At 59.2% G+C, this 26,006-nt stretch overlaps 2 protein-coding genes across 10 annotated transcripts in view; both read left to right on the forward strand.

The window, feature by feature from the left end:
• TXNRD2 (thioredoxin reductase 2) overlaps positions 1-15,556 on the forward strand; it is a 32,229-nt gene extending 16,673 nt beyond the window's left edge. For all 6 annotated transcript variants that reach the window (XM_064480968.1, XM_031443258.2, XM_064480970.1 and 3 more), the window contains 9 exons: positions 69-160; positions 786-960; positions 7,977-8,113; positions 10,468-10,563; positions 10,909-11,001; positions 12,359-12,430; positions 12,526-12,623; positions 14,205-14,410; positions 15,334-15,556. In XM_064480968.1, coding sequence (XP_064337038.1) covers positions 69-160; positions 786-960; positions 7,977-8,113; positions 10,468-10,563; positions 10,909-11,001; positions 12,359-12,430; positions 12,526-12,623; positions 14,205-14,328 — 887 coding nt within the window. In that variant the 3' untranslated portion in view covers positions 14,329-14,410; positions 15,334-15,556. The remainder of the gene's footprint in view (positions 1-68; positions 161-785; positions 961-7,976; positions 8,114-10,467; positions 10,564-10,908; positions 11,002-12,358; positions 12,431-12,525; positions 12,624-14,204; positions 14,411-15,333) is intronic.
• A 10,292-nt stretch (positions 15,557-25,848) lies between these two features.
• Positions 25,849-26,006, forward strand: part of GNB1L (G protein subunit beta 1 like) — a 40,601-nt gene continuing 40,443 nt past the window's right edge. For 3 of the 4 annotated variants that reach the window (XM_011000257.3, XM_031443229.2, XM_031443232.2), the window contains exon 1: positions 25,849-25,987. The gene's annotated coding sequence lies outside the window, so the exon portion shown is untranslated. The remainder of the gene's footprint in view (positions 25,988-26,006) is intronic. The other variant, XM_031443230.2, reaches the window with a different exon arrangement.

Raw genomic sequence — 26,006 nt, forward strand, 5'->3', positions numbered from 1 at the left:
CACCGGGGGTCTTGCCACCTGGCCCTTAGTGTCATGCTCCGTTAGTGATCCTTAGCCTGCTCCGGCAGACGTAGCCCTGGAGTGTGCCGGCTTCCTCACCGGGCTCGGCCTGGACGCCACCGTCATGATGCGCAGTGTCCCGCTCCGGGCTTTCGACCAGGTAGCGCTGGGTGGGTCCCCCGTGGGCCCCACCCCACTGTGGCTCTGTCCTCTTGAGGGGGCTGTGTGTCCCCAGCCCCAGGCTCAGGCAGGTGCAGGTGTGGGCTGGGAGCCAGGTCTCAGCCTTTAGAAACCAGCCCTTGAGTTAAATGAGGAGGTTGCTGGCGAAATATAAAACACCCGCCAGCATGTGACAGCGAGGGTCAGCATGTGCGTGGAGTGCTTGGCAGGAACCAGAGGAACATGGTGGGCACGCTGGCCAGCTCCTGGGCTGTGAGGTTAGGCCACCTCTTCCTGTCATTCCCACAGTTAGTGGCCAGCATGTGTGGGTGGAAGTGCGGTCCTGGCTCTTTGCTGAGCCCCTCTGGGGTCTGAGGGGTGCCAGTCTCCATGACATTCTCCCAGCTTGGCCCTCAGCTCCACAGAGAGCAAGGATGGGCCCCTGAGGGGGGGCCCTGTGGGAAGCCACCAAGCAGGAGGCATAGGGGCCCCAAACTTCCTCCTCTGGACAGGCTCACATTGGGCCCCTGCCTTTTAGAGCGGCAGGGTCAGGTCCTCTCCCCAGGCCTCCGCAGGGACACTCACTGCCGCCTGGTCCTCACAGCGCATCCTCTTGTGCTTTGCAGCAAATGGCTTCCTTGGTCACAAATCACATGGCATCTCATGGCACCCGGTTCCTGAGGGGCTGCATCCCCTTGAAAGTGGAGAGGCTCTCAGACGGCCAGCTCCAGGTCACCTGGGTGGACCTCGCCTCTGACAGGAAGGACACAGGCACCTTTGACACCGTCCTGTGGGCCGTAGGTAAGGGTGTGCAGAATCACGTGCTCGTGCGTGCACACACAGCCAGGCGCGAGGAGCCGTGTGCTCATGCGCGCTGGAGAAGCGGACGGTGCCTTCCCGCTCCTCCCCCAGCGCCCCCGCCCTGCTGGCTCCCGGGGAGGCCGCCGCCACACAGTGCACCTCCCAGGCCTCCCAAAGGCCGGCAGGGATGGCACTGACCAGCCTCGCGCCTCACATGATCCAAGCACACTCTGCTCTCCTGCTCTTTCTCCGCACTCCGCGACTTGTTCTGGAAATGAAATTGTAGACGGCCGGAAGCAGGCAGCTGGGTTGTCGTTTGGGAGACTGTTAGTCCTCTCCGCCGCGTTCAGTGATAGGTGGTTTATTGAGGCCTTGCGGGAAAACCCCATACCTTTCCTGTTAGCTTTAAATCTTGATATGTAGGTGTGCTCTTCAGTAAATTAGACTTGTTTTCTGCTTTAGTTTCAAGGTAGCTGTTTAAACATGCAAAGGATAAGATGTTTTACTTGTTTACTGTTGTGATAGCACGTGAGTAACATCACATTTCCTGTCTTAACCATTTTTAAGTGCACAGTTCAGTGACACTAAATCCATCCACACACCACCATCCGTCCACCTCCAGGACTTTTCATCTTCTCAGCTGAAGATGGAACTCCGTCCTGCCCCTGGCCCCCACCCTCCTGCTTTCTGCCTCTGAATCTGGTGACTTTTAGGGGCCTTGTGTAAGTGGGATCCCACGGTATTTCCCTTTTTGTGTCCGACTCATTCCACTTGTCGTATGTCCTGAAAGTCATCTGTGTCGCGGCCTGGGTCAGAACGTCCCTGATAAGGTGGGAAATGCTGTAGGCAGCGTGTTTAGCTGACCCGCTCATCTGTTGGTGGACACTTGGGTTCCTGTGGGAGATACTGCTGTGAACGTGGGTGGACACAAGCCAGCTGTTGTCAAAATGGAAAAGTGATGAGGATTTATGGCTTCTAAGCGGCTTTTTCTTGCTTCTGATACCTCCCCGTGGGTTGCTTTGAGCTCTGCAGGCCATCACGTGCTAACAGGGTGTCCTCTCGGCCTTCCCAGACGTCACACTCTGCAGATTTCCTAAGACTGCAGGGGCCCCGGCCTTTCCCAGCCAGATGTGGGCCGGCCACCCCTCACCTTCTGCTCCAAGAGCCATGGGTCCAACTTTTTGTGGGGATGAAGGCTGAGCAAGTGTGGCCGGGCCCTCCTCGCACCTTGGCTGCTCCCCAAGGAGAAGCGGAAAGCTGATGTTGGGGGGGCCCCTGCCCAGGGCTGGGGAGGGTCAGCCTGGAGGGAACGTGGGCTTTGAGGGAGCTGGAGGGCAGAGAGCCCAGCCGCCGTGCTGTCGAGAGCTGCTGGGAGGGGCTCCCCGCGAGGAGGGCCTGGGGTTCCTGCTCCTGAGGGGTGTGGAGCGTACCTGCTGGGGCACCCATCTGACTTGGTGCTCAGCCCACAGGGTTGGAGTCTTTTTTCAGAATCTGTCAACTTGCACATTAAGGAACGATCAAGGTCTTCGTTCTCGCAGTGTTTCCAGTCCGCGGTCTGCCTGCGCTGAGCCTGGTCAGCTGTCCCTGACTGGGGGCCAGGCCTGCATCTGTGTGGCCGTCAGAATCCTCGTCCGTCCACACCACTCGGGCACGTTTGCCCAGCACTCAGAGGGCCTGTCCTGCTCCGTCCGCCCAGCCCAGGTGGGGCTCCCAGGGGGCAGGCGCTTCTGAGGAGCCTTACCGCCGATTCCGAGTTGCTCAAAATGGTTGGAAATCAGAAAACCTGGAGGAGTCAGTACCTCACTTTTGCAGGGTTGACCTGAGGAACCAGGGTAAGACCAGAGACGCCCCGGAGTGAATTTAGTGCTTCTTGACCAAGATCCACTGAGTCGCCAGAGAAAATGTTCTTATCAAATTGTGAAAGTACATTTTAAATGGGCTTATTTTGATGAACACTGTGAAAGACTGTGAAACTATTCAGGCCCAGAAATGTAAACTGGCTTCTTATTTTGAACCCCATTCTAACCGGCCCCTCTGCACGCCAGCCCTCTCCTCGACCCCCTCTGCCCTTGGACTGAGGCGCAGGCCTGCACCCAGATGCCATCGGCGGAGCCCACGCTGAGGGCTGCGGCTCAGAGGGCGAGGGGCCAGGCCCTCGGAAGGCCTGGGGGTCCTCCCAGCATCCAGACGGCCCCGCTGGGCGACAGGCCAGGCCCCTGGAGTCCTCCCCCACCGGGAGTCCGTTTTGTGTTTTGTATTTTCAAAAAGAGCAACCCCCAGACGGTCTGCCTGGTGTGATTGATGCTGGGGCTGGAAGCTTCTCACAGTCCTTGGCCTTTGACCTTGCTTCCCGAGGCGGCGCTGCGGTGGCGGGCTTCTGGCACGCCTCCTGGGGCTGTGCGGGCATGTGCTGACTGCCGCTGGCCCCGGCCGGGTTTTGTAAACATTCAGGAGCCACTTCCCAGTTTAACAACTGCGAATGTCTTCTGCCGGTTTACCTGGTAAGCCTTTAACCAAGCATTATTTCTACTTGCAATAAAGGATGATCCAACCCTGGGGGTCGAAATAGACCGCCCTGGGCGGCCCGGCCGGCAAACAGCTCGCCCCCCGCATGTCCATCCAGCCCGAGCGCTGTCCCACCAGCTGGACTTGACGTGTTAAAACAAAAAGGGAAGGACGCACCTAGTGCCCCGTGGACGGCCCCACACGGACAGCCTGGGCCACAGCAACGAGGCCTATGGATGCAGGTTGAGGAAGTCTGCCCTGCCGCCTGCAAGCCCGGCGCAGCCTTGATCTCCACGTGGTGGATTAAACACATTAGCAGCTAAAGCAGTTAATTGCTGTGCAGGGGGCCCGCTCATTGTTTGTCTGTGAGTCACCCACCCACACCAGGTGTCTCAGATAATAGGCTGGGAACGCGCAGGAGGAGGATTTCCTGTCTGCAGATGTGCGATTGCGGTGCTGAGTGAAGACAGTCAGCCTGCCTGCCGCAGGCTCCAGTTCGCTTGCGCAGTTAACCAGTTGTGGTCTGGATGGCGGCTGTGGGGCCGCCGGAGCACGACCGGGAGGTCCCAAGTGGACACCTGTGCGCACGAACTCTTGGCCTGGTGTAGCTTCTGCCTTGTTTTAAAGAACCACCTCTGGGGCCAAAACAGTCAAATCTCCAGCCTCCAGGGAAGGCCCCGCCCCTCTCCTGGGAAGGATGAAGGCTCTGGCACGTCCGTCCCTGGGCCACGGGAGCCCTGCCCATGGTCAGAAGAGCCCAGGTGGCCATGGTGCGTTGTCCAGAGTGCCTGCCTCAGGACAAGGCAGGGGACGGCCCCTGAAGTCGCATCCTCTTCTTCAGGCTTTATCTCAGTGGAGGAGCCGCCACCTGCACGTCCACTGTGAGATCACCTCTGAGCCTCTCACGTAGGGGAAAGGGAGCCAGTGAGACCCCACTTCCCAACTCTATCTGACCACCATATGGAGGCCCCCACCATAAGCCGGTCCACGCACAGTCCCCATGCACGTGTGCACAGGGGATCACTGCCAGGGAGGTGCGCAGAGCCCAAGGAGAAGGTGATGGAGGCCTGGGGCCCCGCATGACTGCAGCTGGGCCCCTCTCTCTACCCTGGGTGCTCCATGGCCCTTGGATGCTGGGGGAGGCTGGCAGGCTGAGCCCAGCTGCAGCCTGGTTGGAGGACCCCCAGGCCAGGGCCACCAGGCCTGTTCTGTGGGGCTGCAGGAAGCCCGTGTGTGGGTGTGCTCCTCTTGGGCGGACCCCAGAGTGGCCTGGCTCTGCCAGGTCTGGGGCCACATGCCCTGCGGGAGGGTCGCCCAGGGTGGGTCCCTGCCCAGCCGCCATCTAGCCTCCCAGACCCTTGGCCTCCTGGCACCCTCACTGCATCTGTCTGATCACAGCTCACCTTCACCCCCTCACATGCCTGCTGGCACTTAAATCTCCCCTCATGACCTGGATCACCCTGCTGGTCAGAACGTGTGCCCCAGGGAGGCATGAAATTGGAGGGAAAGCCTGTCTTCCGTGACAGGATGAAAGAGGCACCTGAGCAGCACAGGTCTGGTCGCCCGTCCCCTCTTGAAGGATCAGAGCCCAGTGAGGAGCAGGGGCGGCCCTGCCTGCACCTGGAAGCCCCACCAAGGAACCAGCCACCATCCCCACCCCAGGGGCCCACTTGCCCCACCAGGAGAGCCATGCTGCCAACCCTTTGCTGGGTGATGAGTGGGCGACAAGCGTGCCGGATGGCTGCTTGTGACTGTGACACATGGGGTGATGTGACGGGCCCTCCTCAAGTCACCTCGGGGGCTACCTTCACTTGTGCCTAGGCTACAAGGAGGAAGATTAGGAGGTGACCGTGCCCGGTGCCGTTTAAGCCCAGCCTGGCCTGAGCTGGCATTGTCCTCTAGGCCCCCACCCCAGCACCAGCTATCCCTCTTCCTCTGGGGCTCCGGACCATCCATCCATTTATTCTTTGTACCACTGGCTGGGCTCACGCATTCCCACATACTTTCCAAGTTCGCGTACGTAGCATGGTATAAAAAAATCCTGTCTTCAAAACGGACTACAGGGGCCATGGAATTCAAGCACATGTAACCGTCTCCTCTTACTGCTTTCAAATTTATCTTTATTCTCTTCGGACCTTGGATGCGGTTTGCTGGCATCTGCAAGGTGTGTAGTTACCATGGTTACCACAAGGCACAGGAGGAAGTGCTCGACCTTCTGTGACCAGCCAGGCAGGAGGGCAGGGGAGAGCTCGGGACAGCGTGGCCGGCATTGGAGCAGGCTGGTCCGAGGGCTGCCAGCTTTGCCCACGGACACTCTAGCCCCAGCCCAGACCATCACCAGGAGGTGGAGGGCCTGGGGGTTGCTGTGTGCTGTGCTCCTGGAAACCGGGGGCCCAGGGAGGAACCCGAAGGCTGAACTACTAGCCTCTGCCTGAGGGACTCAGCCCACCCAGCAGACGCTCTGCAGCCCTGCCCACGGGCCCCAGCTCCTTCCTCGCTAAGCACAGGTCCAGTCCCTTCCCAGATGCACAAGGACCCCCAGGTGCCCACAGCAGGATGCTCGTTGAGGGGCAGGCCCCAGTCTACACATTCATGGATCCCAATCATGACCATAGTGCTGGCGTCGATGCCGTCAGATGGTGGGGACCTCCAAGGCCCTGCACTGCCCTGTCCAGTCTGACGGTGAAGGCTGCCAGCTCTGGGCACCCGAGCCCTGGGGCCTAGCAGAGTGCAGAGGCTGGAGCCGGGAGCTGGAGAAGCGGGCTTAGCTGAGCCTATGTTTTGACTTCCCACTCAGGAGAGCAGCTGGAGACTTAAGGTTCCCCTCCTGGGGCTCCGGATGCTTGACCGGCGCCTCCCACCATCCGACCTCTGGGGTCTGAGCTGCAGAGGGCTGTGTGCACTGTGCCTTTGAAGCTGTTGTCTTTGCTGCCAGGATTGCCCAAGCCCCTGGGAGCCCTAGGCATTGCCCACTGCCCTCCTTGGGTCGGGCAGGAAGAGTGGCCTCTGCTCAGTGAGGCCATGTTCTCTGAGTTGGGGGAGAAAAGATTTTGCAGGCACCCCAGTTGTGATGGGGCCCAGGGCTTGGGAGCATGTGGAGCTGGCAGGGAGGCAGCTGTGCAGACACCCCAGGGCTGGCCTTTCCCCCAGGGGCTGGATTCGCCAGCTGACCGCCCCCAAGGATGGGTGGGTGCACAGTTTGGGCTCTGGGGGGCTTGGAGCTGGGGCTCGGATGCACGGGTAGGGAGGAGCTGCCTGGGATGGGCTGGGGGCCCTGAGACCCTGAGCAGGCTGTGAGTTGGTGCCTGTTCTCAGCCTTCTCTGGGTGGGCCCACACCTCCCCGCCACACCGGGAGGATGCCCACTGGAGACTCTGGGTTCACAAGGGCACAGCCTGTCTTGGTGGACACAGCCGGTGGCAGACAGAAGTGTCAGCTGGGCGTGGAGTACCGTCCTGCCCCACGCCACCCCTTGGGAAGAGCCCCGCATGGGAGGGAGGGTGGCCGGCCAGGGAGGGCCATGTGAGGTTGGACCTATGGGGCTGTGGGCTCACCAGGCCCGCAGGTATCTATCTCACAGACCCCGAGACACCCCCACCGGGAAATGCACGCAAGGGACAGGAGCCCCAGCGTGTGTCCCTGCCTTCTCCTCCAGTCGAGGCCTTGGGGCCACGCAGCCCTGTCCTGCTGTCTGTGCTGCAGGGATCTGTCCTGTCCATCACTGCCGCATGGCCTGGGGTCCCTGGTCCGTTGGAGCCCAGGCCCTGCAGTGGGAGGGGGTCGGGGGACAGCCCGGGCTGGGGCCCCTCGCCCTGGGGTTGTTGCTGCTTCTACGCCTTTTCTGGGTCAGAACCGGAACCTTGTATTTTTTTTAAATCATGAAATTTCCAAATCAAAGCTCACATCCTGGGTTTCAACTGCCCTCTTTGACCCGTCAGACCTCTTAGCAGCTTCACTTGTGAGGACGCGACCCTTGCAGGTGGGGTGACCGTGTGGGTTCTGTGCTGTGCCACTGGGTCACATGGAACAGGCCCCTTTGTTTCAGGTTGTCTACAGTTTATACGGATTTTTCTATTTTTGATTTTATTTTTTGAACATGTACATGTGTTAACTGGCTATATGATTTAAAAACCCAAAATTGTGTCACAGGATGTGTTCAGGAAGTCTTGTTCCTGACTCTGTGTCTGGTTTCCTCCCCGTTCCTGCTTCGTCTTTTCACAGAGTCTCTGTGCAGACGTCGGGTGTGTGCATGTGTATGTGCATGTGTACCATATGTATGTACCTACGTATGTGCACGTGTGTATGTGTGAGTGCACGTGCACGTATACACGTACGTGCACATGTGAACTTGCATGTGCAGATGTGTGAGCACGTGTTTGAGGCCCTTGATGCTGTTGGTACTTGATGTTCTACTAATTCTAAGTGGACATACTGAGAAGGTTTTAAATAAACCAAGGAGTCTAGGTCAAAACCTCTAAAGAAAACCTTCCAGCCTTGCTCTGTGTCCTTCAGGTCGAGTTCCGGAAACTGGAAGTCTGAATTTGGAGAAGGCTGGTGTCCGGACCAGCCCCGACACTCAGAAGATCCTGGTGGACGCCCAGGAAGCCACCTCCGTTCCCCACATCTACGCCATCGGAGACGTGGCAGAGGTGAGGCCTGTGCCTCTGCCTGCCCCCTGCCCCCTCATCCCCGCCCCCTGCCCCGGGGCTGACGCAGGCTCTGGGCTGAGCCCCAGGAGGGCTTGGCATCGCTTCCTACCTCCATGCTCCTCCCTCCTGTGAAGGGCCGTGTGGGCGCCGTCAGTGGATCCTACTGTGAACCTCCTCGCAGGTCAGCTCTGAGGGAGGCCATGTGTGCACACCACGGGCCGGCCTCAACCTCTTGGCCTTGGTTTACCTGTGATCTTGGGCAGTTTAACACCCCCAAGAGGCCCCTCCCCTCTTCTCGGGCCCAGCAGGACAGCAGGTCAGCTGTGGCCCCAAAGCCTCGGGAGCAGTGGGCCTGACCTGTGCGTGTGTGTGCAGCAGGTCTTCAGGAAGGTGGCCGGGGCAGGGTCCCGATCAGAGGCCAGGCCCCAGACCCTGCAGGCCTCTCAGTGGTGAGACCCGGACAGGGTGGCTCAGAACAACAGAAATTGTCTGAAGCCTGAGGTCAGGGTGTTGTGGCTGCGCTCTCTCCTCTGGGAGGATCCTTCTCGCTTCTTCCAGCTTCTGAGGCCTGGGCGTCCCAGTCGGAGCTTGGCCCATCTTCACGGGGCGTCTCCTCAGGTCCTGCATGTCCCTGTTTGTCTCTCAGCAGGACCTTCTCCTTGGATTTAGGGCCCACCCGAATCCAGGCTGACCTCACAGCAGTCCTTGCCTTAGTCACACCTGCAGAGACCCTGACTTCCCAGTGAGGGCACAGTCGGAGCGTCTGGGCAGACATGAGTTTGAGGGGTACAGTTAAACACTTGCATTGAGCACCAGGCACTCTTCTGGGTTCTGGGAACACTGCAGGAACAGACAAAAGTCCCTGCCCTCATGGAGATGACATTCTGGTGGGAGTCACAGATGACAAGCAAGTGAACTATTTCAGGTGTCAGAGATGCTTGGTGTGGAGTCAGAAGAGGTGGTAGCTGTCACCACCACCATGGGACCGTCCTTCTCTCAGCCTCGCCAGCCCTGCCTTGGCTCATGGTGGGTGGGGGCTTGCAGAGAGCTTGGCACACACATGGAGGTGGGCTGGGGCCAGGCCATGCACAGCCGGGCCTCCCTTTGTTCCTGAAGGGCCAGCCGGCCCATCTGAGAGGGTCTGTCCTGCCAGAAGCCTGGCGCCACCCAGACCCCTCCTGCGGAGCAGCGTGGACCCTGGTGTCCCTATCGTACCAGAGGGGTCGCCGTCCCCGTGGCCCGTGCTCAGATGTGAGCCAGTTGGCTGCTGCCTGGACCTTGTTCCCCGTCCCCTCCGTGAGCCCAGGCTGGTGAGAGGGTGCGTGGGGTGCAGGCCTCTGTGTCACGACTGCGGGGGCAGCTTGCTGGGCACAGTCAGAGCTCTGGCTGCTCCTCCCGCTGGGCGATCTGGCCATCTAGTCCCGTCGGTGTGGACGAGGCTTCTCATGTGCTCGCGGCCCCGCGGACCTGGCCGCTGAGCGGGCAGTGCTGAGGCGGCCGGCCGCCTGAGCCGGGGAGCCGGGCCTGTCTGCGGCGGGGCGCTGTCCGCCATGGTGCCTCCGACGGCGCTGCCAGACACACACGGCCCGGGCACTGCTGTTAAAAACGCTGTCTGCTCCCTCAGAAAGGTTGTCCTGAGCAGTTGGAACGGCTAAGGCCCCCGGGGCCCGGTGTGGGTGGCGGGGCGGCCATTGTTCGGGGAGGCATTGTGTGCCGTGCGTGGACGTTTCCGCATTAGTCAGGCCCGGTGGAATGCGCGGGCTGCCTTCACGGCTTTATCTCTGCCGATCTCCATTCATTTCTGGAATGTCAGACAGCATCTGCATTTCCTGCTGCTGCAGGGTGATTGGCAGCCAGTCCCAGGCCGTCGCGTGGGGGAACATGGGGGCTGTGCCACCCCTGCTCCCTCGCAGGACACACCCTGGGCCGGGGACCCCCAGGAGGAGAACGTCCGTGTGGGCTTTGTGATGGGCCGTGATGTGCATCCGAGCACACGGGGTGCTCCCAGCCGTCTTAGCCCGAATCCTGGTTAGCGCAGCCGGTTGGACTTGGCAGGGTGTTTTGCCGTTTGTCATGGGGGCTGCTCTCCAAGGTCACTGGCAGGAGGAAGGGGTCCCACGAGCGAGTGTGGGAGGTGTGGCCGGTGTGGCCGGGCTTGGAAGCAGCTTACCTCCTCTTCCAGGGAAGGGGCCGTGACCACCGGTGTCTCCCCAGAGCAGGACGGGGAGCACATGGGAACAAGCTGACCAAGTCTGGGGTTTTCTGGAAGGGAGACGCCCCAGTGGGAAGTCAGGGTTGAGGGGACACCACACAGACACACTTAGGGTCATGACAAAGTTACTCCTTCCTTCCAGGGGCGGCCTGAGCTGACGCCTACGGCTATCATGGCCGGGAGGCTCTTGGCGCGGCGGCTCTGTGGCCAGTCCTCAGACCTGATGGATTACGACAATGTGAGTGTGCCCTGCTCTTCAGAGCACTAAGTCCAGCCTGAGGAGGGGCAGCTCGTTCTGGGGGTGCGTGTGTGTGCAAGCGTGCACTTATGGCCGAGTGTGTGCGTGTGTGTGCACGTGTGGACGTGTGCGTGTATGACCGAGTGTGCCTGTACATGTGCGGACGTGTGCATGTGAGTGTGCTTGTGCATGAGTGTGCGTGGGCGTGTGTGAGGTGCGGCCCAGGAACAAGTGAGGGTGTCCGCCCACCTAAGGACTGGCCTGCAGCTACTGCTCTGCTTGTCCCCACGTGGGGTCTTCACTTTGGGGCCCGGGGCTGTGCCTGACCTGGGGCCCGCCCTCCAGGTCCCCACGACGGTCTTCACCCCTCTGGAGTATGGCTGTGTGGGGCTGTCAGAGGAGGAGGCTGTGGCTCGCCATGGAGAGGACAGTGTGGAGGTGAGTCAGGGCCTGACGGGGCGGGGCGGCCAGGATTCAGGCTGATGTGGCCCCCACACCCCGACCATGGCTCCTCCCTGACAGTCCAGGCGGGCAAGTGTGAGTGTGGGTGTCCCTGCTTCCTGGGGCCTACAGTCTCACAAAGTGGGGCAGGGGGCCCAGAACGAGCAAGGGCTCTGTGATGGGTGGGAGTGATGGAGGGGCCTTTGGGGTGTGGCCCACCTCACCACGGCCCGTGTCTCCCTCGACCTGGAAAGGCTTCTCCTGCCCTCCGACCTCTGCCCTCCTGCCCCAGCCTGGCCCTGCCCCCAGGTGCCTCTGCCTCCCTGTGCCACCTCCACGCCTCTGGTCCTTGCGGGCCTCCAACAGCCCAGACCTGGGTCCCCACCCGAGGAAGGGGTCGTCATCAAATGGGGGTGCCTCTGGGGTCTGCTTTGGCCACAGGGGCGCCCCGGGCAGCTGGCGGGATGCGGGATGCGGGATGCTTTGAAACCTGCCAGGCTGTGGGTGCTGCTGCCCATCACGGGCAGGCCGGGAGAAACCGGACCCCACGTTGCCCCCAAAGTGGCCCAGTGCCCTCTGGGAATGAGCCCCCAGCTCCAGGGCCTGCTCATGTCCGTGCACCCCATCCCCTCCATCAACAGCACTTTATTTGCTGTTTTTGTTTGATTCGTCACAAGTGCCTTGGGACATATGTCTGTGGCATTCCACATGGTTGTTTTATGTTTCACGATGTTGAATGGCCAAATCCCCTTTGTTTGTTTTCTTTTCAGTTCTGTCTTCGTTAGAACAATATTCTCTGCAGGTTCATTAATTAACAATGGCTGTGCAGCACATGTGAGGGCTCTGCTCACATTTTACTCAGCCGCAGCCCCACATGCGCTGTCGGCCATTCTCGGGCGCTGAAAGCCTTTGTCCGGCAGCTCCGGTGTGGGCCGCTGCCTCCTCGCTTGAGTGAGGGCCCGACAAGCGCCAGGGTGCCTGAGGGAGGCCAGATGGGCGGCTGGGCCCGCGGTCACCCTGCCTACTCTCTGCAGTGTCCGCCTGGTGTGCGCTTCTTGGGCTCTGCATTGGGGCAGAGAGTGGCGCTTGGCCAGGTGGCACCCACTCTGCTGCCGTGGTTTTGGGGGGCCTCGGGGCTGATGGGAGAGGGTCTGTCTGCAGGCTGCCTGCCATGCACAGGGTGGGGGTGACCTCTCAGGCCAGTGAAGCTTTGTCCGCGCCCCAGACCACAACCTCTTGGCGGAGCAGGTGGCTCTGGCCCCCTGCTGTGCCCTCGCCCCGCCCATCTGTGAGATGCCCACAGGCTCGTCTTGCCACAGCCACTGACCTCGGGAACTGATACCTTGTCACTCAGGTGTATCACGCGTATTATAAACCACTAGAGTTCACGGTGCCAGAACGGGATGCGTCCCAGTGTTACATAAAGGTGAGTGCCCGCCAGCCTGGCTGGGGCACACGGGAGGTGCGGGGCTGAGGGACCCCCACCACCACACGTGCCCTTACTGACCATGTGGCTTTCAGGTGGTGTGCCTGCGGGAGCCCCCACGGCTGGTGCTGGGCCTGCACTTTCTTGGCCCTAATGCGGGCGAAGTTACTCAAGGATTTGCTCTGGGGATCAAGTAAGTCTGGAGGACTGTCGGCCATTTCTTAGTGCTCAGGCTGGCGTTCCCTGTATGTTGGCAGCACCACAGCCGGAAGTCTGCTGCATCGAGCTGGCTCACATGTGCTGGTTGTGTTTTCAGAAAGCATCTCCCCAGTGGGGCAGGTCTAGTCACCTGAGAGTCAGTCACATCCATCTCTGGCCAGGCCACTGGCCAGAGGGAACAAGCACATGTCCCCAGCCAGCACTGAGGGGCCATGGTGTGGGTCTTCTCTGCTCAGAATGAGGGTTGAGGGCTGAGGGCCCAGGGGTCACAAGCAGGGCCTGGGCATCGAGTGTGCTGGGAGGGCCACCTGGTGGGTGAGTGACTCCAGGACTGGTCATGACCACATGCCATGCACGGTGGGGGCCCCGGGGCAGTGGAAGCTCTGGTGGGAGTGGGTTTCTGGGAGTGAAGATGTTGGGCAGCTGGACAGGGGCTGTCAGAGGCAGGAAGGCTAGAGGTGAGGCAGAGGGAGGGGCAGAGAGGGCTGACCTCACAGAGGAGGGTGCGTGGACCCCTGGAGTGCCCTGCGTGCTGTGGGGGAATGGGGGTGTGGCCGAGAGCCAGCCTTGGGGGTGCAGGTGGGCAGTCTGAGGACAAGGCGAGGGCTTGAGGAACAGACTCATACCTAGGAAGGCTGATGGGGGCCATGAAGGCCGAGGGTCTAGACCAGACACCCTGGGGGCACCCCAGCTTCCCCCACGGGCAACGGTAGTGATTATAAGACAAACTGGCCAGTAGAAAGATAATGTCTATCTTCTGGCAATTCGCAGGAAAAGGAGTTAAAAATAAATAGTAGAAAGCTGCCAGGCCTTATTTGAAACCTGAAAACTTAACTAAAACACCAAGACCCATTTTGGTTGTCAAGGGTTAAAGGATTTGACGCTGTAAAGTGGTGACAGTTCTCCAGCGTCATGACAGTGGACACATAGGAGGCAGGAGCAAGTCAGTGGAGTGATGAGGCCCACTTTTCAGACAAGGACTGCCCATCGGGGGCTTCCTCTCCACGTCTGAATCCACATACCGGTTGTTTGTGCTGGGGATTCACCATCAGATGTCCTGACACTCGTGCGCTTAGATCCAGGAAGAGTTGGTGGTGCAGCTTGAGGTCCACATGCATTGTGCCTGCAGAGAAGGGGCCGGGCAGGGGCGGTTGGAAGTGGGCTCAAACCCATCCCCACGCCTTGATGGAGAGGGAGGGGCCCAGCAGAAGGTCCAGCTAGAGTACAGCCTGAGATGGGCCTGTGCCCAGTAGGCGGGGGGCAGTAGGAGGCCAGGCTGGAGCCTAGGGCTGGGCAGGGGAGAGCTGGGCCAGGGGCGGGGCTGCCTGGTTGCTGCAGCCTTGAGGTGTTTGCTCCAAGGGAGGTGGGCCACGGCCAGCACAGGTTTTGGCAGGTGTTCCTGGCTGCTGGCTAGAAAAGAGAGGGTGGGGGCCAGGGCTGCGGGTCGGCAAGGAGGCCCTCCCCTGTGTGCACCATCCCTGGGATAGGGGATTTGAACATGCCTCCCTGTGCTGACTTGGCCCCTGAATCATCACCCCCGTCCCCTGGCGTGCAGGTGTGGGGCTTCCTACGAGCAGGTGATGCGGACTGTGGGCATCCACCCCACTTGCGCTGAGGAGGTGGTCAAGCTGCGCATCTCCAAGCGCTCGGGCCTGGACCCTACCGTGACGGGTTGCTGAGGTTAAACAGCCATCCCTCAGGCCCAGGGCACACGGCACACCTGCTACTCCCCAGCCAGGCTGGGCAGAGGCTCAGATCCAGGTAGGCACGTGGGGTAGGTCCTGTGTGTGAGGGGGTGGGTGCCTCTGTGAACTGCTCTCCAGGTGCGGGAGAGGCTGCACCTGCCGTGCAGGTGACCTCAGGCAGGTGGGCCCTGTGCCCAGGTCACACAGCTGGGAAGGGAGGCCACCAAGGGCCCCACCCCCCATGGAGCACTCCCAGACCCCCCACTGGGCTGCTGCTGCAGGAGGTGTGGGAGGCTCACCCCACAGTGCCTGTCATGGGGGACATGGGTGTGGAAAGCAAACCCCAGGCTGAGGTCAGCAGGCCTCCCTCCCGCCTGCCCTGCTCAGAGCTGTGCCAGCACCTTTCTTTCTTGCCCAGAAGGTGGAGACGCAGCCTTGTACATGTAGCCGCCTGCACATCTGGTTCTGTTAGGCTTTGCAGAGCTGGGCAGGGTGGGTGGCCGGAAACCCCTGGTGTGATGTTCGTCCTGAGCCTCCTCTAGGTGGAAATTAGTGAGTCCCTGCCTGACCCTAGCCAGAAGGATGCATGTGGTCAGGGCCTTTGCACTACTGGCCCGAGGGTGTGTCCCCTGGCTGTCAGCCCCTCCTGGGTTGAGGTCCAGAGGGCTGAAGGGGACTGTGGACACAGCAGTGAGTGCCCACAAGATGCCCGCAGGCAGGCGTGAGGGGCCTGGCTGAGGCCAAGGGTCAGTGGGTAGTGGGCCAGCCCCAGGGCCTCTCCTGGGGCACTCCAAGCACCCGACCCCCAGAGCCCCCAGCCAGGGCTGCCTCTGATATGGACAGGCCAAGGGCACCCAGAGGAAACCCTCCTCAGGGTATCACCAACACAGCCCCTAATTCCAACATCTCAGAGTATTTGTGACAGCAATGTGCCAGCTGGTGGGGGTGGGAGAGTGTGGGGCCACAGGGGTGCCCCCTGATGACCCCCATCCTTGGCAGGACGCTGGAGCCTAGGCCACGTCACCTCTGCCTCATGCATCTGGACCAGCTGCTGAGTGCCCTGCAGGGATGGCTCCGGGGGCTGTCGCCCCAGGCCTGCTCCTCGCACCCCCAGACGCTGATGCCAGCCCATGACGACCTGGGCAGAAACCCCACCGTGGGCTGCCCTCGTCCGAGCCCCCTGGCATTTCCAGAGCGCAAATAAAGAGGGTGTTTTTCTAAAGTGTGCTCTGCCTATGGTGTCCCTGACGTAGCCCTACGACGGTCACCCACCTGTCACCCCCCTGCTGGGTCTCTGTATGCCTGGTGGCAGGCGGGGAGGCTGGGGAGGGGTGGGAACACCGGCTCTGTTCCAGAGCCACCTGCCAGTGGTGTAGCTGGCGACAGGGGCTGGAGGGCCTGGAGGCTCTGCCCCCCATGGCTGGCACCTCCTCACTGTGCCCCCATCCAGCCTGTTGGCTGAGCCCGCTGATCCCCATGTCGAGGCCCGCCAGGCCAGGGAGGCCCGCCGGCACCACCGTACCTGTCAGTCAGGCGGAGAGACAGCGCTGACAGGGACGGGCAGGGCCGGCATTGTGCTGGGGCTTTAGCGGCGGTTAATCTCGTGTCTTCCCTAAGAAAACATCACTTAGTCTGCCGCCCGGGAGCCCTGGGTGGGACCCCGCTTGTCAACGAACAAAGGAATGTCTTTGCACCTTAATGGGCCTGCGGGAGCCTCAGACACTGCTGCTCGCGTGAAGCGTGTGCGGCGGCCCTCAGACGCCCAATTAGGACGCCAAGTGCTGGGCGGGGCCGGGCCTCGGACAAGTGCGGCGCGAGATCAGCCGTGTCCCATTTAACGCACGGCTGGCGGAGCCCCGCCAGGGACCCTGAGGGAGGGCGCGCTCCACGCCGGGCGGGGCCTCCCCTCCAGGGAGGCGGGGGCGGGGCCCGCGGGGGTCAGCTGACCGGGGCGGGGCCTGAGACGGCCCCCTGCTTCCCGTGACCACGTGGGCGTTGCAGCGGGTCTGGGAGTCTCCGTGTGCACAGGGCAGCTCCTTGAGGCGAGTGCAGCGCCGGGTCCAGGCCCTGCATCCCCTTTCCCAGAGCGGCCTTCCTCCTGCCGTGTCCGCGACGTCCTTTGGCAGGTTCACGCAACCGGTGTGTCTCCCTAGGAGGGAACGAATCACTCATGGTGCCCGGGACAGCCCTGGGGCGCCGCCTGGGTTGGGGTCCCTCCCCTGCACCGGGCACACACGCCCTCAGGTCAGCGTGGGCAGGGCCCTGGCCCAGTTTACAGGCACCGGGAGCCCCAGGATCCTGCCGTGAAGGGTCTGGCCGACCGACCGCTGTCACCTGGGCCACCGTGGGGCCTCGCGCTGGCCTTTCCACGTGCGGGGAGGGGGACCACTGGAGCAAGGTGTGCAGACCCACACTACCCTTGCCTAGGCCCTCTGCCCCACACTTAAGGAGGGGCCGTGAGCTTGTGTCTCAGGCGTGAGTCAGCATGGGGAGCAGGACATGTGCATGCACTGGGCTGCGTGGAATTCTGTCTTGCATATCCCTCGGGACTCCCTGGCTCCAGGGTCATTGCATGGCCACCGGCCCCCTCTCAGGGCCCAGCCCTGCCCAGTCCCTCCTCCCAGATAGCGTGGAGAGGGGCCAGAGCCCCACAGGCCAGGTGCTCTCCACCTGGGCCCAGGGCCGCCTTCCTGCGCCTTGGCATGTTTTTATGGTGCAATGAAAATATGATTTTAATTCCTCAAATTGTTCCTTGTAACCTACAATTACCCCCGACGTCCTGTGCTCATCGCTCATGGCTCCGATTGCGCAAGGAAGTGGGGCGGCTGCCGCTGGGGGCGAGGCCCACCCCTCCCCTGCCTCACCCTCTTCTGGGAAACCCTCCAGCCACCAACCCCGCCTTCCTCCAGCCCCCTGAGGTGCTGCCCTCAAAGGTCCTGAGGCCCCTAGGAAGGCAGATACTCAGGGAAGGTGACCAGTCCTGGAGGGCTGGACTGCAGACTCAGCCTGGTCCCCCTGCACACTTTCCACAGGCTGCTGGTGCCCCCCAGCCTCTCCTAGCTTTGCTGGATGCATAGCAGGGAACACCCCTACCCCCATACATGCCAGCCATGCTTTCACGTGGCTGGAGGCCCAGCTGAGGAGGTGACCACAGTGCCCAGCCAGGGGCCCTCACAGGCAGAGTTGCCCCATGAGAAACTGGCATCAGGTGGTGCCTGCAGGTCAGGGCATCTGTCCTGTGGCCTCAGGTCTGGCTCACCTCGCCTGGCCCAGGCAGCAGCTCAGAGGTGTGGCCAGTACCCTGGCCCCAGCACACTCCCGAAGGTTGGGCCTGAGCCCCTCACCCACCGCTCACTGCTGGATGCAGAGCTGCCAGAGCAGGTGGCCCAGAGCCCCACAAGAGGGCCACCCTGAGTGGACCGGACCATGTGCTGGTTCAGAGACCCAGGGCCATCAGGCCTGCTCAGGCTCTGGGTTCCCAGCCCACCCTGGCCAGGGGCCCCTTGTGGGGCTTCACTGCCCAGTGCTCACGCTGCGCACATTCTTACGAGTCCACGTGAGAGGCTCCTCTGTGCTGGCCAGTCTGAGGCAGGAGCCCCAGGCTGTTCCCACTGTGCCTGGGCCCTGTTCCCCTGCCATCCACCCAGTGCGTCTGCTCAGCCGGCAGCCGCCTCGTGTAGGGAGCGGGCTGACTCCCCCAGAGGTTTGCCCAGCTCCTGCTTCCTGGGCTTCCATGGCGCCCCAAGCCCTCCTAGGGGGTCAACAGCACAAAAGACCCTCTCCCAGGACTACAGGCAGTAAAAGCGGCCCCTGCAGCCTTTGGGCTGGCCTGCGCTGCCTCTGCCTCCTCCCACTGCTTTCTATCCTCTCCTGGCCCTCCCCCCACCCCCACATCAGGTCTCCCCAGGGCTGCAGGAGAGGTCTCCCAGAGCCAGGAGGCCTCACGGGGCAGCACCTTGTGCCCAGACCTTGCTTTGTTCTTCCTCTGCCCCCATCGGAGCTCGCTGCGCTCTCGCTGGATGTTGAGTGGCCCTGGGAGCTGCCTCAGGTCCTTTCTGTACCAGGCAGGGGCATGAACACTGGCCTGGCCCCCTGGAACAGAGCAGGAAGGATGAGGAGGGGCCGCTGGAACAGGCTCTGCGCATCCCAGGCCCGTCTGCACACCAGCCAGGGGAGGTGCCTGACACTGCTGGCTAGTGTCTGCTGGGCCCTCTCCAGGTAGAAGGGGCATTGCCCAGGCCAGGAGTCCCAGTTCCAACAGGGCCGGATCATCGAGGGGCTGGGCTGCCAGGAGCCTCCCTGGGAGAGGCTGGGGAAGGAAGGAGGCACACAGGCACCTTTGGGGCAGGTCCAGCCAAAAGTATCTGGCTTTGGGGACAACGAGACAGTTCTGAGATTCTTCTGCCAAGAGACTGATAACTGGGAGACATGAGCTCACGTGTACAGGCCACTCTGATGGTGCACACATCCAGCTGGGGGTCCCTAGGGGCAGGGGCAGGGCCGGATGATGCCAAGAGGGACGGCCTGGGCTCCCATGCCCAGCACTCCAGCATCGCTGCCAGGCCCACCTCCCTGCCCAGCAGGTGTGGCCAGAGTCACCACTCCCTGTTCCAGACCCGCATGACAGGGAAGCTACCTCGACGGCACCTGGGCAGCACCCCCTCTGGCTGGCGCCACGGTGTGCCGGGAATGAGAGGGACAGAGGCTGTGTGCCCGCCCCCAAGTAGCCTGGGCCCGACGGGAGGTTGAAGCCTGCTTCTGCTGACACGCTGGGAGGGAGAAGACTGTTACACAGATGCTGCTTCTTAACCTGCAGGAGCTCGGTCACAGGTGACAGGTGGGCGGCCTTCAGACCTGGGTCTGCCGTCTGTAGAGCAGCACGGCCAGGGCCATGCTGCTGAGCAGGCCTGGCCAGCCGTCCTCTCTCCCCCAGGCCCGGTCTTTTCTGCAGCCCAGCTTCTGGAGCTCTCGGGTTTCTGGTCCCGCCCCGAGGACTCAGGGAGCCTTGCGTGTCCTGGGCCCCAGCCAAGCACCTGTGCCTCCCCAGGGCCCTGCAAAGCATCTTAAAGCTGAGCTCCCCTAATCCCAGCCCGACGTGGTTTATGGTGCTCGGGTGTCCCTAATCCCGAAACCCAAGCGGGGTCCCAGCAGCCATCCCAGCGCCATCCAAGTGGGCAGGAGGAGGACGCCGTCCCTCGTGTGCCTGCTGTTTGGAGCTGGCCCCCACCAGGGACAGGGCAGGGAGCTGGGCCACAGGGTGAAGATCTCTGGAAACCGTGGAGGCCTGGCGGGTCCTCTCCAGTCTCTACCTGGGCGCCCAGTGGCAACAGGCCCCACTCAGGTCTTGAGGCTCCAGCCTCTAGGGTTTCAGGGGATGGTGATCCGGCCCTGCAGTTCCACGGAGTTAAGTTTTGTTTTGTCTTTTCTTCCTAATAAAATCAGGATCTTTATGGCTTATGACTGACGATCAAATAACACCAAAGCTTGGGAACAAAGTGGGACCACAAACAAGAGGCGCTGTGGCCCTGTAATGTAGCAGCTGGGGGCCAAGAGCCTGCCGGGTCCAGCTGCCCACCCTGCCCTGACCCAGTCAGGGCACCAGCCAGTGGGCAGGGCACCCACAGGCCCCCTTCTCATCATAGTGAGCAATGTGGCCCCCATGTGGTGAGAAAGGCTAGCAGCCCCTCGTGGTCTTAGCATCTTTTAAGAATTTTACACCCCTGAGTTCCCCCGAAGCAGACGTAAGAGGCTTCTGAGCAACAAGGGTCAAGACGGGACAGAGTGGGAGGCGGTCACAGCAACGTCTGGATGTGTTTCTCTGGACGAGTGAGAAAACTGATGCCCAGACCGCCTAGGAGCCCCATGGGCGAGCTGGTGCAGCCAGGCCCCTGCCTGTGGGAGAGACCGGACGGCAGGTGAGCCCTCAGAGCTGCATTGTCCTGCCCTGGTGGCTGGAAGTGGGCTGGGTGATTGGAATAATAATGTCCTGACAGCCCGCCAGCGGCTGGGTTTCCATAGCTCGGACGGTATTTGGTTTTCAAAGTCTTTGGCAGGGAGATGGCCTACAAGTGGAGTGTTGTTCACGTCGGCCCGTTCTCAGCAGCTCAGAGGCCACCCAGTGCCTGGCTCCTCTGCAGAGGTGCCCGGGCACGCAGGGCAGGGTGCTGCGCCAGGGGGCCCGCCCACCACCCTCCAGGGCCACCATGAGGACCCTGCCTGTCCTGGGAGGCCCTCTGGGAGCGGGGTCACTTCTCCAGCTGCCACCTTGCCTCCCCCCAGCAAACACCTGGCCCGCAGGCCTCACCCAGGCTGCTCCCTCGCTGCTGCCTCCCCCTCCAGGAAGAACACCCTGAACAGCGTTTCTGTCCTGCCCTGAAAGAGCCTCCTCTTCACGTCTCTGTCCCCCGTGCGGTGCCCGCATACACACTGAGGCACAGCAGCTGGTCACGTCGGTGGGAAATCTTTCTGGCCGTGTTTTCTGCCGGAGGCAGCTCAGAGCCTAGTCACACCTCCCTCGGCTCCCCAGCTCTGGTTCTCATGTGCCAGGGCCGCACAGGGGAGCAGGACGCCAGGTTGGCGGTTTCACTAACCCTGCAGCGGGCACGGCAGGACTGGTGTTTGCCAAGCAAATGGCGGTGCTGGAATGGGCAGTGACTGAGCAGCTTGTATAAAGCTGCCTTTTTCACAGACAAAAGTGATCAACTCTACACAAAATAGAAGATACCTGTTTGAGGACACTGAAGATCACCCAAAGCCGTCAGAAACCAGAGGGAATCCACCCACTGGAGAAAAGAACACACTGGGTGAGATCCACGTTGGAAAGTCTAGTGTAGCGGTGCCTGAGAGGGAGGAAGGGGCTGAAAATACATTTGAAGAAACAATGACTTAAGATGTCATGAGTTTTGGATCAACTTACAGATACAAGAATCTCAGCCAATTCCACACAGTATAAACCCCCAAAGCCCCAAACACTAAGGCACAGCATAGTCAAACTCTTGAAAATCAAAGATAAAGATAAAATCTTGGAAGCAGCCAGAGAAGTAAGGACACAGTACACATGTCTGATTACACAGCAGAAAAAATGAAGATGGGAAGAAACAAAACCAAATTTATGTTTGGAAAGAAAGCCGTCCCGGAAATCTATGTGCAGCACAAACATTATTCAAAGGTGGGAGAGAAGTGAGGACACTTCGGTGACAGCAGGGGTAACTGCCACCCGCTGTGTGGACTGCAGGGACTACAGCAGGAGGTTCCTTGGGCTGAAGAGAAATTACACCAGGAAGAAATGAAGAGATGGTGGATGAACAGGTAAACTTAAAACACTATTTTTCCTTCTCTTATTTTCTTTAAGACACTGATAAATGCAAGAATTATAACAACGCACAATTTGGGTTTATATGAATGAGAACCTATGACAACAGCAAAAAGATGGTTGCAAATGGAATGTTACAGTTACAAGGTTCTTACGCTTAATGTGGAGCAGTACAGCGTTAACTGTAAGTAGGTTATAGTAAATTAAAGATGCATGTTTTAAACTCCTAGAGCAACTACTAAATATAACACAAAGAGGTACAGCCTCTTTGTGGAGTAAACACATTTGACCACGTTCAGCACCTATTTAAGAAAAAAACAAGGCTCGTGCAACATAGGACTCAGAGGAAACTCCCTCGCCTGATAGATGGCATCTGTGAAAATTGTCGACAACTCCCACTGGACTTTAACGGCGGAAGAACAGCCACTGTCCTTCCGAGACGAGGAACAGGTCAAGGACACCTGCTCCTGCTTTTACCAATCTTTATTCCTGAAAGTCCCGGCCACTGCAATGGGAGGGGAAATCACAGAGTTATACGCATTGTGTGTAGGTACACATGTACCCGTTACACACAGGCATACAAATGACATTTGATGCGACAGAAGAAAGCACAGCCGTCTGTATTTGCAGATGACATGGTCAAGTACATAGAAAACCCCAAGGAATCTATAAAACGAGTACTAGCACTAATAAGTAAATTTAGCAAAAGCTCAAGATAAAATGTCAATTCTATTTTTCTATACTAGCAAAAACAATTGGAAAATTAAAAATTGTAAATACTCTTTACAATAGCATCAAAAACCATAAAATGCTTAGAGGTAAATTTGACAAAATTTGGCAAATTTGTACCCTGAACTCCATTACGATTCCTTGAAAGAAATTGATAAAGATTTAAATAAATCAAGGGATATAATCTGTGCATGAATTGGAAGACTTGACACTGCTAAAATGCTCCCTATCTTCAAATTTATTTATGGATTCAACACAATCCCAATTAAAATCCCATTAGAAACTGACAAGCTGATTTTTCCTATAAATCGACAAGTTGATTCTAAAATGTGGATGGAAATGCAGAATTAGAATAGCCCAAATAATTTTGAAAAAGGGAAAGAGGTTAGAGGACTTGAACTATGTAATTTTAAGTCTTACTATAAAGTTGCAGTACATAAGACAGGATGAGTTGGGACTAAGGACAAAGATCAGGGGACCAGAATAGAGGGTCCAAAATTAGACCCACCCACCCAATCACAGTCATCAGATTCTAATAAAAGTGCCAAGGCGAGGTGGCAGAGAAGAGGATAGTTTTTTCAAAACAAAAGCTCCTAGAACTATGGGATTTCTCTATGGATAACAATGAACTTTAACCCATAACTCACACCATACATGAAAATTAATTCAGAATGCACCACTGACCTTCATGTAAAAGCTAAAGTGGCAGAACTTCCAGAAGTAAACAAAGGAGAATGTCTTTATGACACTGGAGTTGCATCATTTCTTAGGGTGCAAAAGCACTAGCCATCAAAACGTAAAGCTTCTGCTCTTCAAAAGACACCAGGGAGAAAATGAATAGGCAAGTGACACACTGAGAGAACGCTTTTTCCATCATGCATCTGACACTTTGAAATTCAGAATGTGTGCAAAAACTCTCACAAATTAACAAAAGATGATTAACAATCACATAAAAATACGGACATCATTCGTTACCCAGGAGACAAATCGAAACCACAATGAGCGATCACTCGATTCCTGCCAGAATGATTAAAATTAAAATGATTAATGATACCAAGTGTCAGCATGGACGTGGAGCAGCTGGCATCTTCATGCATTGCTGGAGGAAGTGTAAAAGTTCCAACTGCTTTGGAAAACTCTTGGCAGCTTCCTATTAATATATGCACCTACCCCATGACCCAGCAGGTCTGCTCCCAGGTATTTACCCCAAAGAAATGCAACCTTATATTACAAAAGGCACTTGTTCAAGAATATTCATAGCAGCTTGATTAATAGTAGCTCCGTGCTATTAAGATCTGTGCACTTCACTGAAGTAAATCTTACATCAATTGGGCGGGGGAGGGGCGGGGGACCCACAGCAGCAACACTGGCTTCCAAAAGCCTGTCTCAGAAACAAGGCTGGTGGCTTATAAGCAACAAAAATTTATTTCTCACAGTTCTGGAGGCCAGGAAGTCCAGGGTCATGGCACCAGCAGATTTGGTGTCTGGTGGGAGCCCACTTCCTGGTGTATAGACAGCTGACTTCTTCTGGGTCCTCACATGGTAGAAGGGGTGAGGGAGCTCTGGGCTCTTTGATTAAGGGCACTAATCCTATTCACGAGGGCCCCACCTCCTGATACCATCACGTGGGGGATTAGGATTTCAACATAACACATTTAGGGGAGGGACACAAACATTCAGTTCATTACAAGACTGAAGCACAAGGAACCCCAGGGGCACCAGGCTCAGTTCCTCAAAAAGTTAAATGTAGTGTTACCCTATGACCCACCAATTCCACTCAAGGAATATGCCCCAAAGAAGTCAGAGTAAGGAGTCTGATACATGTACACCCATGCTCACAGCAGCGTTAGTCACAGGAGCCAAAAGATGGAAGGCACTCAGTGTCCACCAAATAATTTATGGATAAACAAAATATGGTATATACATGTAAAGAAATATTATTGAGCCTTACAAAGGAATAAAAATTCTGATAGGTGCCACACCATAATTAAACCTTTAAAACATTCTAAGTGAAATGACAAATAGTGTATAATCTCCTTTATACAAGGTGCTTAGGCAAATTAACATAGCCAAAGTAGAACAGAGGTTACCAGGGGCTCAGGAAAGGGGTGGTGGGGAGAAGTGTTCTGGGGACAGAATTTCTTTTGGGGGTCATAAAAAAGTTCTGGAAAGGCATTTTTTGATGGCCTGGCCCAGTCTGATCAAGGTTTAGCACAAGCCTGCTGCCCACTCTCTGCTGACCACACTGAGTTGCCCTGAGCTGCCAAACTGTCGGGAGCTCCCCCTCTCCTTTGAGGCAAGGAAGTTTAAATTATCAGGTCAATTAGGGAAGACACAACAGAAAAATACAAATTTCACTCACTTCCAGAAGGCGCTTCCTGGCTGGGTGCCACTTCTAGCATTTTTGGCTAGGCAGCTGAAAGCCCCGCAGACCCTGAGAAGATACAATGTAATCGTTGATTCGTTTCGATGATCAAAGCGAGAAAGTTTGGGTGTAAATGCAGATAACATTTCAGGGATGGTTTTATGAAAGGAGTCGCTAGACCAGGGCAGAAAGGGGGCTGGTGTTAACATCACTTCCAGTGACCTCTGCCACCTTGGTCCTGGTAACCCTCCCCGACCTGGGGGTCCCCAAGGCACGAGGTCCTGGGGTTGCTTCCCCCTGCTGCCTGGGCACCGCGAGGACGCGGGGCGGAAGCAGGGGCCGCGCACGGAGGGCATCAGCTCCCCCGGCACCGGCCTTCCTAGTGTCGGGGTGCAGCCTCGCTGGGTGAGCGGCGCCCACGGCGAGGGAGCCGGGCCCACAGGGGACAGTCTCCGGGCCACCCTTCCCTGTCGCTCCTGGGCGGCAGGTGCCCAGCCCGGGCCCCAGGCAGGTCTCCAGCGAGGCGCACTCGGCGAGCACACCGGCCGGTGAGCGCTGTAGCCCCTGAGTGACCAACCCTCCCTGGTGCCCTCGGCCCCCAGCACCCCTCTTGACGCTCAGAAGGAACTCAGGGCAGTGACTTGGGGTGAACCAGGTGGGCGCCACAGGCTCTCAGTTAACCAGCCCTCAGCGCCAGCCCTCGCCGTGCGCCTGCGCGCGCGGCCCCGCCCGCCGGACGGACACAGCCCTCCCCGCGCCTGCGCCTGCTCGCGCGGCCCCGCCCTCTCTCGGGGCACTCGGCGCGGCGTCGGGCCCGGCGCGCTCCCATCGCCCCCCGCGCCACACTGCCCCGCTGTCAGGGCTCGGAAGCGCCTGCGCGATCGCGTCCCCAAGGCGCACGGCGCAGGCGCGGCTCGGTGGTAGCCCAGCGTGGGGCTAGCCGGGTCCGGCGCGGGGACGTACGGGGCGGCGGCGCGCACGCAGGGGGCGTGGCCGCGCGACACGGCCGGACGAGAGTCGGGCTGCTCTCTCCGGGCGTTGTTAACTGCGGCCGGAGGGTCAGTGGGGCGGGGTCTCCGCCTTTCGGTCCCTTCCTGACTCCCGGTCCGCGCCGGGACTGTGCACTTCGAGCCTCCTGCCGGGCCTGGCGTCGCCTCACGGCGGCCGGTCTCGTACGCTTTGTTGGTGCGCTCGGGCTCGCCGTCGAGGGAGCCGGGCCGTCGAGGCCGGACCTTGCGCGGCCGCAGGTAAGTGGGCTTCGAGCCG

Source organism: Camelus dromedarius, chromosome 31, assembly GCF_036321535.1.
Source record: "Camelus dromedarius isolate mCamDro1 chromosome 31, mCamDro1.pat, whole genome shotgun sequence".
Lineage (NCBI taxonomy): Eukaryota > Metazoa > Chordata > Mammalia > Artiodactyla > Camelidae > Camelus > Camelus dromedarius.